The 12,214-nt window shown below is 42.8% G+C and overlaps 1 protein-coding gene across 2 annotated transcripts in view; it reads left to right on the top strand.

The window, feature by feature from the left end:
• Positions 1–12,214, top strand: part of lft (Limb expression 1 family member lowfat) — a 137,299-nt gene that overhangs the window by 70,054 nt on the left and 55,031 nt on the right. Inside the window, exon 1 of one of the 2 annotated variants that reach the window (XM_072297323.1) lies at positions 3,634–4,830. The exons of the other annotated variant lie outside the window; for it this stretch is intronic. Coding sequence (XP_072153424.1) covers positions 4,671–4,830 — 160 coding nt within the window. The 5' untranslated portion in view covers positions 3,634–4,670. Of the gene's footprint in view, positions 1–3,633; positions 4,831–12,214 lie in introns of those variants that run through there. 2 annotated transcript variants of the gene reach the window in all.

Below are 12,214 nucleotides of genomic sequence, written 5' to 3'. Positions count from 1 at the left end.
TCTATTCCAAAATGTATTCCAATAATAGCTATTCTACCTTCAAACTATTGTGCGGTTCAGGTTTCATTTGAATTTATGCGTGAACCGCATTTTGGAATTAGGAACTACAATTTCTGGTTTATCCATAAAAACACTCATGTGCATAGGGGAACTGATAGAACATATGCTGTTTCTTAACTGAGGCAAAAATTGCAGTTCCTCATTGCAAAATGTAGTCTATTTTAGCACTTCTGGATGGAGGGATAGGATTGGATGTGAGACGTCGCTGCACATAACCCTATAAGTTTTTTTTTCTTCCTTTTTATTTTAAATTGTGCGCTCACCGTCTCCCCCCCCCCCCCCCTCGACCATGACGTCCTCCCACGCGTATTCTGTCTCTCGGTTTTACTGATTACACTCTTGCGGTCGGCGTCGGCTTCGCTCCGCTTCGTTCTTCCTCCACATTCATTGCGTTGCCGCTGGGGTAAGATGGACGGATAGAAAAGAGTAGAGTATTTTTATAGGGAGAGTATAGACTCTGGGTCTCATATAGGCCCTTAAGATAAAAAGAAATGACGTTGACTCTACAACCAATAACTCCTAGAAAGAGAATACCTGACCTGAATTTAGTTTTGATGCGCCGTAAAACATCTGGTCGCAAAGAATACACAGGCGCTTGAAAGAAGCAATGTTTGACCCTTTAAAGGAAGACCGGAGACGGAAAAATTCACAATGTAATGCCCTACTACACTTTCACATGAGTTTGAATCTTTAGGTATTCGCTTTCTAGGAGGTATATTTACGCAGGGCTTTTACGTAATATAGCCTAATTCGAACAACTATAAACGCTCTCGTAGGATTAAGATAAATGTTAGTAGTTTTTAGGATGTGAACAACTCCGATTATAAGAATAATGCGCTTAATTCAAACAGATTTAAAAACACTAATGAGGTATATTTCTAGGTATGGGAGCAGGTGGAAAGGGGTTGTCGCCAACCTTTGCCACTTATCACCTGTTCCGATTTTTCATAGTAATAGAGATTCCAAAAAACCTTCATGTGAAACATTTACAGTAACAGTTATCCCAAATCCAACAATTAATTGAATTATTGGCATATGTTTAGTTTTGAGCTGCGTAATTATATACTTTTTGTTTAAAGGTGACAATTCGCAATAAACGAAATTTTCTTTGTTGATGGTGCCCTCTGCAGAATTTTTCAAGTCATCAGCCTCCTTTTGAATAGCTTTTATCTGTTCAACCAAGAACCTCTTAGACCCTATTAAGAACCTGAAATATCTCCTTTTTTTATTAATAATATTATTCCTCCGCAAGAAAACTCTCGAGTTCCATGCTGTTGCAGTCGATGCAATGCTGATCTTCCTACCCGTGCGTTCAAGTCTCCCGCCAGCTCCTCGGAAACATTGAAGGACTTTCGCTTGCGCTCTTTGCTCTTTCCGCTTTTAGACACTTTTACCGTATGGAAGAATACGTTCATAGAAAGAGTATGGCCTCTCACGGTGTTGAAGTGGAAGTTCAAGTTTAAATTTTGTTTCCAAACGTATAATACACAAAATATGTTTCAAAACTGAGTTATACGCTTAATTGTGGGATTTGAGTAAAGTTTACGGTGATGCAAGCAAATAAAGCCTTGGTATCTGAACTCAGGCCCATCTTATCCCATTTTACGATGCTAAAGACAAATGAATTTCAGAAAATTCACCCAATTGTCTCCTCTCTAAAATATAAATTAGCAGTGAAGATTCTGGAACACCGCAACCAAGAAATGACCTTTTTTCGCGCAACGCCTCAATTGCTATTGATTGTCGAGGTAAAATTCCCGATAAGTAGTCACTCCTGCAGTCAGTCCTGGCACGTTAGGGCGTGGCTTTATTTTTGGGTGAACCGCAGAAAGCACAACCACAACTGGGCTTGTCACAAAGTGCAGTAACGCTTTTACGTCAGAGGAGAGACACAGTTACACGATCTAAGGAATATTCGTCTCTACTATGACGAATGGGCGTATTTCAATTTTCACGCGATCCCTATTCTCCGTATACACTGAAAAAAAATAAAATGCTGTTTTAGCATCTAGGGTATCAAAAATGTGTCTGGTGATCCAAAGATGTTGCCTTTACTGCCTTCGCAGTTAACTTTACATCCTGTGAATGCGAATTCAACTGCGTAGGCAATCAAGGCAGCATCCTAGGATCACCAGACACATTTTTGACATCCCAGGTGCTAAAAAAGCATACCATTTTTTTCAGTGTATAAGTCCATGCTGTCCGAAGCTCATACGGATCGAGAGATAAGCCTTCACGTCACAGGAACGACGTATCGAATCTTTATCGAGTTACCTTGATCCTTAATCGATACATATCTAGCTCTACAGTAGCTATTCTATGTATCCAAAGATCAAGATACCATCCACTGACTTTTTAGCGACTGATGGAAATTTTTATTTTCGAGGATCCAACACTTCTTCATGGACAGTTCTAAGAGAACAACAATCACCTCCCTTTTTTCGGCTGTTGGTCTACCTACTAAGTGGATGATGAGCTTCGGGTGACGTAAGAGCCAAACAAGTTTGCTAAACGGTATGTTTGCGAAACGAAACGCCCAACACGTTGTTCAACATCCGTGTTGTGAATAAGACAACGGTTGAATGTTGGAGTCCCGAAAGTAAAAGCTTCCACCATTCCCAATATGGCAATGGAGGGTCTTTTTGACTCTGTATTTATAAATCAAGGTTTCAACAAGAGACCTGCAGATGGCGCCTAGGTCTGTCAGCATTTCCTCTCTCCCGGCAGCCCTCCCTCCCTTCCCCCCTCCAGCTCCTGTATGGTTTGTCAGCTTGCATTTTGGAAACCAAGTATTCTCCGGCAGCTACTCTGGGGTCTGCAACTGGATGCATCGGGACTTGCAAAGTTACTTTGAAGGAGGGCGAGGCCGCATTGCTCGGTGGGCTGATCCACTGTGCGCGGGAGAGGGAGTTGGGGTAGGGGGTGGCGGAGGGGCAGGGGGAGGGGGTGGTGGCGCGGGAGAGAGAAGTAGAACTGGGTTCAACTCCAGCATTGAACATTCAACAACCACATCCAAGTTGGAGAAGCAGAGGACCTCTTGGGCCGCGTTGCCGAGGACTCGTGACTTCCGGGCCCCTGGCTCGTAGAAAACGGGGTTTTTTGGGGCCGAGCGACAGCAGCGCGCTCTGGACAGCGCCGGCCCCGGCCGGCAAGGCACTCGGCCCAAGGCTTCTCCCACCTTTTCCTTCCTCTTTTTCCACGTCCACCGCCGCAACCACCACCACTCTGGCTTTATTTATTATTACTTATTATTTTTATTATCTGTGCTATATATTGTTTCTTGGATGCTGATGCTAACCATCCCAACAGGTTGTTTTAACCAGTATCCGCGCGGGCCCAGGTCGACGCTCACCTCTGCCTTGGCTCCGACTCCGAGTCCTCAGTCTCCACTCTCTGCTCTGATTGTCAGTCCATAGTCGGCCAGGAGGCTCTGCCCAGCTCTGTGTTCTCCTGTGCCCTGTGCCTTGTGCCTTGTGCCTTTTGCCGTGCTCCAAGCTTTATTTTAACTTCGGCTCTTCCTCCCAAGTTTCTTCCCGCGGACCTGACCTATCCCCCACCCCGGCGCCTCTACTCCCCCCTCGCCACAACCTCGCCATCTTGGATTTCTGTTTGCCTTTCTTTTTTTCCTCTTTTCCTTCCGTTTCACCTCCATCTTATCGAACGGAAATCGCCAACTTAAGTGAGACTTCACCGGGAAAACTCGTGTTATTGTGGTGCGGCGTTGAGTTCGACCCAACTTGGTTCACTTTCGATCGGCGTCGCCTCAGTGTAGCTGTTGTTTATAAATTTACCGGTTTCTTCAATTTATTGTTGGATCAGTGTAACCGTGCATGTTAAGTCACTTTTATGACACAATGTGGAAGAATTCTAAAGTTTGTATGCTGTTGATCACTAATTAATCGTACAAGAGTGTTATTCGTCGGTTGAAACTTTGAAGGAAAATCGGTGTATGTGTATTTACTCTAAAATGACGTTAACACTCTCGCTTTTTTTTTATTAAACCGGCTTTATTCTCGGAGTAGGCAACCTCTATAGAAACTACAATGACAGTGAATAAATATATAAACCACCTTGGAACAGTAATTACATTAACTTGATCGCTGAGAAAAAAGCAAGATCTGTAATGCAAACAGTGCGCGGAATTCGACATCCTAATTAACACCGCATGTAATCGAGAAGTGTTAATTGGCAGATACTTTTTTTTTCTTCCCATAAATCCAAGCAAGAGTCGGGAGCATTTTTTGAGTTCTTCAAATATAAACCGGTTTAAGCCTGGTCTTCATCTAAAGAAAAAAAAAACCACTAACATAATTAGTTGCTCTGGCCCAAAAGATCAAGGCAAGAGCCAGAAAGCACAAACTAACGAGCTGTACTGAGCCCTTGCGAATGAGATGCAAAGTCTTGTGCATGGTCAGTGCTCGATTGGTAAGCAGTGAAATTGGGAAGTGCATCATTGTTGAATGAAAGGTGGCAGACCGTGAAGAATTGCGGTGCTGAGGTGGAATCCTTAATTCATGGGTGTATCATCGGTCGATCTATCGTGATGGTGTCACGTGCGATGCGGCTGGAAGCGTAATCGTGCACTTCCGAACTCGTTTGGCGTCGTGACGATGATGGTTCTATCAAAACAACAGTCCCCCTCCCCGCAGTACCCGCAAGTGCCATGGTTGGACGCCGGCGCCACGCTCCAGCTCCGAAGACCCCACTCCTTCGACTCGATGTCAGCATCCATCCAGAGATCCCGATTGCTCGCTGATGGATCATTGCACGGTGAGAATCTACCCTCTTCTCGTCTATGCGCCTTTAAGAAGAATGGACCACTAGACAAGGTACGAATTTAAGCAATCTGATACATGTTTCTTAACCAGAATTTCACGTAGAACACGATTCACGCTACGAAAATTACCGAAATCAACTTCTAACGAAGATATTAACGTTTTTATTTCGCACTGATTACGAGGAATTTGAACTGCCCGCTCACAAGAAACTCAAAGCTCTACGTGAGTCAAATCGCGCACTACGACGGTTTCAGCAAGCTTCTCAATCGAGCAATGTTCATTTTCCACCATGTGTTGTTCAAACTATTGGTAATTTGCTATAGCTGAGCCAAAGTGTCAAGATTGAAGTTGAAGATTTTTACATCGCAGAGACTGTCATGATAAACATTTAGCGCGCGATGTGAATCACGTAGAGCATTGAGTTTTCATGAGCGGGTGGTTTGAATTCACGCATCAAGAATCATTAGATATCTTCGTCAGGAGTTGATTTTGGTAATTTTCGTTGTGCGTATCGTGTTCTACGTAAAATTTTGGTTGAGAAACATGTATCAGAATGCTGAAATTCGTACCTTGTCTAGTGGTCCATTGCACTTCAAAGACCCTGTACATGCGTATGTGGATCGAATTCAGCAGAGAGAATCAGTCTTTGCCTCACGGAAAAAATTAAATTGCTGATTTAACAATTCAATTGCTAAAAAAAGAGACTGCAATGTTTCAATGTAGATTTTACAACATATAAATGCTACTCTAACCACCCCCGTAGTTAAATTAGCTTACAATAGTTGTTATAGAAGCATTTTTTTGTTGCAAAATCTACGTTGAAACGTTGCAGTCACTTTTTTTGGCAATTGAATTGTTAAATCAGCAATTTAATTTTTTCCGTGTAGTGTCCATAGGACTGGGGAAAACAAGGGAAACCCAAGATTCATCGGTAAATACAAAATTTCAGGGAAAATCAGGCAATGATCAGAGAATCCGTTCTAGAAACCGGGAATCTCCTCTTGTACCGCTTAGAGACCATCAGCATAATAGAGGAGCTTTCATTGAAGGATAATAGAAACATGCAGAATACTTTTGGAAGTAAAAATTTGAATGAGCACCAAAGAATCATCTGAAAGATAATAAATGATCGATTTTCAATTCTGGAACATCGGATGGTTCTATAGAGTTGTTTCCATGAAAATCTTAGGGTATTGAGAAAAAACTTCGGTTTCTCTTCAGGAAATGAGCTCCTGGATAATCTGTATAAATTAAGGAAATATCAGGGAACGAGCATGGTCTAGAATTCTACAGACCATGCCCCCCCCCCCCCCCATGTTCACGAGTTCATGATGTTCATGATGAGTTCATTTTTTACCCCTCCTGTTGCCCAATTTTCACCCGGAGACAATAGGTTTGTTGCGCAAGTCATAGAATCGCGTTTTGATGGTTCAAGCTCGTAGGATAGAACAACAAGAAATAATAATATCGTTTCAATCGCCTAGTTTCTACAAGCAATATTATGAGAGACATCGTCTTTCAAAGCACACGGTGTATGACAGTTTCATCTACCGTGCCAGTCCATACCATGATTCCTTCTACCTTAGATTTATCAATGGGTTATCACGGGTTGCTCCACCGAAAATTCAGATATAACCAAGGTGGAAGAAACCGTGGCATGCATTCAGTGGCGTGGCGTGCATTGCGATAAGTCGATATTTCCCCATTAGCAACTGTGGCAAAGAATCGATTATTAAGGTGTTCGTTGCGAACACCCTGTTGATCGATCCTTTTCCATAGGTTTAAATGGCAGATGAATCGATATATCACAAAGCACGCCACGCCACTGTGCATTACCGCGGATGATGACAGCATACACCATGGTTTTTGAAGGGCGATTTCCAAAAATATTGGAATATAGGAAACTTTGTGTTTGGACGATTGACGATTTATAATCTATTAGAGGTTGACGCAAAAGTTTAGTTCGGAGGTCAGCTTTACTATTAGCTCTATGATGATGGATAAGCATTGAGCAACTTGTTGAGCACAAAATTCGCCAAATTGTGACGCATGAATATCAGGATGAGCACTTTTCTAAGTGAGTTTTTGCAAGTTAGGTTGAGATTGCTAAACCAATCGTTCAAGTCTCTGGTCATCATAACTCCAGTCCATGGTTACAAAAGGAATTTTAAAAAAGGTTTATTTTTACATGAATATAACTGTGCAATTATTGTTTAACATTTTGCTGATATTTGCGTGGAGCAGTAGAAAAATCAATGAAATGTTTGATGATTTCAGTCAATCAGGAAGCGGAAAATGTTGCAACATTGGAATTTAATTATACATTCTTTCGTCTAGAAAACGACGAATTACGAAGAGCTTGCCAATTAAAAATGCAATACTTTTTCATTATCGCGCGCGGTGAAAATCGAGATTGCTTCATCGATTTTAATTGATCTGAATGAAAGATTCTTGCCGTTAATTAATTGATTCCCCGCGATATACATCCAAAGCTTACCATTGATTTGGTTTCGATCACACACGTAGAGTTCCACACCGCCTGAATTCATCGTGATTTTGAAGGGATCTGTGTCTACTGGGACGTATTTCATTGAATAAACTCTCTTATTAAGGAAAAAAGGTATAAGCCTTTGTTAAGCACTGTAAGAAAATGTAACCAAAATTTTATGTCAATATAGGGAGAAAAAAACAAAGTACACAAACTGTTGGCCAATTTTTTGTGTGTTAGTTTTCCCTGTGTAAAATCGACAAGAGCTTGGCGTGAGACCACGTGTTATACTTTCGAAATCATTTACTGGATCTCCCTACAGAGATGGAAATTTTCAATATTTTAAAGCTGGAGCTCCATCTTAATCATGATGCATATTCATCTGGACCACATTTTGCTATTTAGGAGCTACCGACTGTAACTCACCCCTAGAAACCGTTATACTTTCGAAATCATTTACTGGATCTCCCTACAGAGATGGAAATTTTCAATATTTTAAAGCTGGAGCTCCATCTTAATCATGATGCATATTCATCTGGACCACATTTTGCTATTTAGGAGCTACCGACTGTAACTCACCCCTAGAAACCGCTACCTGCATAAGGGAAGTAATAGCACTTACGTTGTTTATGAAATGAGCCAGAAATGGTAGTTCCTTTTTGCGATATGTAATCCACTCAAAGCTCACTACGAAGTGAAATGGGAATCTTGTTGAAAGCATTCGCAAGATTGCCATTGCAACATTGTACTCCCCGTCATGTCAGCACGAGATCGAACTTCTCGGTTTCATCTTCTGGGTTTTTGACACCGAGAGCGTCATAAATACCAATCTTGTCGCAGGTGATCGTAGCCATTTCTCACGGTTATGCGCCGTTTATGTATCAATTTGCTCCGCTCGCCCTATTTCCATATCTATTTCTCTTTTATGCAAATAATCAAGTATTTTATGGACATTATATCTGCATCGCCTCACCTCTCCCCGTTTTCGTGTTTCGCGTTTTCCCAGGTGCAGTCATTTACCTTTCCCTACCCGTCGGGTGAGTTCATGTCGCTACACACTACTAGATGTTTATGCATCTACTGGTTTAAATCTGTGAAATCAACGGGACAGTATGAGTCCCTATGAAAATGACTTCATTTCGTTCAAGAAACCGTGGCAGAGTTCTCTTTCTTCACTCTCAACTGGTTACATGCCATTTTACCGACTTTTCAAGGGATGTTCATCTCCTTCTATTGTATTCCTCCTGCAACCCCCGCCGGGAGGGGGAGGTGCAGCGGTGCGAGGGGTGTAAAAATTGAAAAAAGAAAAGAGTGAAAACGCAGCTCCTCAGATAGGCAGGAAAGGCGGACGCAAAGATTCCTGGTGACGCCACTGCGTGTTGAGTGCTACATGTATATTGTCAGCAGTTGGACCTCATGTTTTTGGATGCGCTATCCGGAAACTTAGGAAATCCATACAGCCTGAAGTTTGAGCCAGACATCTGAAGTACTTCGGTCCTTCGATCCTTCGATCGGCTCTTGAAAAGTTTCGACCGAAGCACCGAGGTACTTGAGATGTGTGACACGACCTTCGGCAACTGGACCTCAGTTTTCGGATGCACGATCCGGAAACTCAAATATTCATATGCCCTGAACTGCGGGTCTCAGGCACAAATGTTTTCTTCCTGTGAACTGACTTAACGCCCCCACACGAAGAGAAAAACTTCGCACATGGGACCCGAAGTTGAGGTCATATGGATCTCTAAAGTTTTCGGACCACGCATCCGAAAACTTGAGATCCAGCTGCCGAAGTTCGGGTCAGACATCTGAAGTGCTTAGGTGCATACCGAAGGGTTCGGGTCACACATCTAAAGTACTCCGGTACATACCGAAGTACTTCAGGTGTCTGACCCGAACTTTGGCAGTTAGACCTCAAGTTTTTCGATGCGTGATCCGAAAACTTCAGAGATCCATGACCTCATCTTCGAGTCCCATGCACGAAGTTTTTTTCTCCGTGAGGGGCCGTAAAATCCTTGGGCACCCCCCTGAATCTGACTCGGGACGACGACGCGCACGGATCTGGCAAGGATGCGCCGTTGGGACGGTGCGCGGTGCCGGAGCCCGGAGTTTCCAGGTGCCGTTGATGGCGGGTCCACTACACGGACACGGGTGCCGACTGCCGGTCCCGTGCGCCGGTCGCCGCAGGCCGAGAGCCGCACTCCAAGTGGTGTGCTTACCACCCCGCGCACCGCCCCGTTCCGTGCGCTCGGCCGTCAAACTATGCAGTATCCACGACGGCCACGCCAGGCCGCACAGTGCTGTTTTAAGCGGTAATCCCTCTGTTTCCAAAATACTATTTTTCTCATAAAAAATATATCCAGAGTTTAAGAGAGACCATCCTTTGTTATCTATGCAATGGCGGAAGCTTCATAAAAAATGCCTTTTTCTCATTAAAAATGTATCCAGAGTTTAAGAGAGACCATCCTTTGTTATCTTTGCAATGGCGGAAGCACTTACTTTAGGGATTCTAATATTCAACTGTCAATTCACCTCTTGGAGAAAAAAACTTTGTGCGTGGGACCCAAAGCTGAGATCATATGGATCTCTGAAGTTTTCGGATCACGTATCTATAAACTTGAGGTCCTCGATAACCCTCTGGAACCCTTCAGTTTATATCGAAGTACTTCAGATGTCTGACCTGAACTTCGGCAGCTCGACCTCGGATGCGTGATGAGAAAACTTCAGAGATTCATTAGACCTCAGCTGGTCCCATGCACGAAGTTTCTCCGTGTATACTAGGTAGATGATTAACAACAAGGTTAGTATTTCTCTTTGAAAACAAACCTAAGTTTAGTAAACTTGTTCGGCTCCCAGAGCTCATCATTTAACCAGTAGGCAGGTCAACCGCCGAAAAAAGAGTGCGACTGTTGCCGCCTTATACAATTATTATCCGTAGATAAGTGTTCAATTCTCAAAATAAAAGTTTCCACCAGTCCTAAGAGGTTAGCAAGGGGTCTCTCATTGTCTCTGAATATGTCTACACCATCACGAAGTTTATAGTGGCGTGGCCAGAGGGTGCTACTGAGAGTCTGACTTGCCCCTCCCTGGCCGGAAAAGAGGCTTCCAAAAAAGGACCATCGATTCTCCATGTAATATCGTAAAAAATCAATATGATTGATTGGAATATCGTCCCATTGATGTTTCATATAAAAACCGATTCTCCTTGTAAAAAAATATGTAAGAATTTATCCGCTCAACATGTGGAAAAAACGATCAAAATCCCATGGCATCATTAATTCAACTAGAAAACGGCATAAAATTAGGTAGGATTTAGCCCCCCCCCCCCCCGGCAACTCAAAAACCTCACCTATACTTCTCTTGGAATTTGTTTGAAGTTTTATGTCATAAGCTTCCACGTGAACCTTGGTCCGATGATCGATTCCACTGCTTTAAAGGGGCAAATTATTAGGAGGCTCTTTCCCTTAGAAGACGTCATTTTTCGTGATTTTCTGCAACTTGTAACCAACGGACATCCCCCACGCCGCATTCTTAGTATTGAGCATTCGGTAATTAGATGATGCCACGACAAAGCCATGAAATAGTAGTACCTAGACCATTAAACGTGCACTTCGTGTACGCTTTCCGCCGGCGACGGCAATTGGGTATTGACCGGAGACTTTAACGCAGGAATAGGAAAGTAGAACACACCGAAATTAAGTTGAACCGACAAGCAAATCCGGATGCTGCTGTTGGGATCGTGACTGGATTCCAAGATTACGAAATTGACTCGAAAAATCTAATTTTTGCAAGAAAATTACTGCGCTGTCACTGTCCAAAATTTTGCCGGTAATCAGAGATGAAAATCTGTGAAATTGTTCAACAGTTGCCGTCCCAACAGAAAGTATAATTTGCAAGTAGAAAATATTTGCAGCGTTGGAATCTAGTTACGATAAACCTTAGTTTACTATTTCCAGGAGTGGAAATATTCCGAGGGACGAGCCCCGCTAAAAACCAGGATCTGGATTCTCTCCTGATAAAGGGGGAGGGCTGGAGGAGATTATGAAAAATTGCCTTACTGAGGCAATACGCCGTACGAGCCTTCAGGCGTTCCGAAATTTTCTGTGATAAAACACGAATTCCCCGGTAAACTTATGAATAGTTTTCTTCAAAATTTTCAGAGAATTTTGTTAGTATATTGGTCTAAAGTTCCTGAAATTTCAAGGAAAGATTTCATAACCTCCCTCAACAATAAACATTTTATTGAAAGAAAGGCAACTCTCGAATGCTCATGCGGCGTTATTTCTTAGCACGCCAGTATAAAGGGCCCTTCAGAATTCTTCTTGCCATAGTTTAGGTAACGATCGCCTTCTATAGCTCCCGGGTAAGTCCGTCTCTGCCCCCCCCCCCCCCCCCCATGAGAATGAGTTAACTGCAGACATCCCCCGCAATTGAAAATTTCTGGCTACGCCATTGAAAGTTTCACACAAAGATATTTCAACAGTATTTTACATACCACTGTCGCTCAATTTCGACTATCACTCATCATTTTTTTCAAACAACAACTTAAATATCTAACATATTTAGTTAATGTAGTTGTGAGTTTTTTGGGGCAGTTCGGAAACAAATGAGTTTAGTCGCATAGTAGGGGCAAGTATCCGTGGATATCTTGAATTTTTGAATACTGGGTCTGTCGCAAGCGAGAGATACAGCAAACTGACTACACTTTTCGAAGGTAAATTTGCCCGAAAATCACGCTGCATGGGCACAACAAAAAAGTCTGAAATCCACTCCTTAGCTCGCATTTTTCGTAGTTTGTAACACGTTTTTCCAAATTTATTGCGTGTGCGGGCAGTTTTTATTGGTAGCTGGCAGTTAGGTTTACCCGAAGAAAGACCTAACCTAAATAAAC

Source organism: Bemisia tabaci, chromosome 1 (genome assembly GCF_918797505.1).
Source record: "Bemisia tabaci chromosome 1, PGI_BMITA_v3".
Taxonomy (NCBI): domain Eukaryota; kingdom Metazoa; phylum Arthropoda; class Insecta; order Hemiptera; family Aleyrodidae; genus Bemisia; species Bemisia tabaci.
This window is presented reverse-complemented; position numbering and strand designations above follow the sequence as displayed.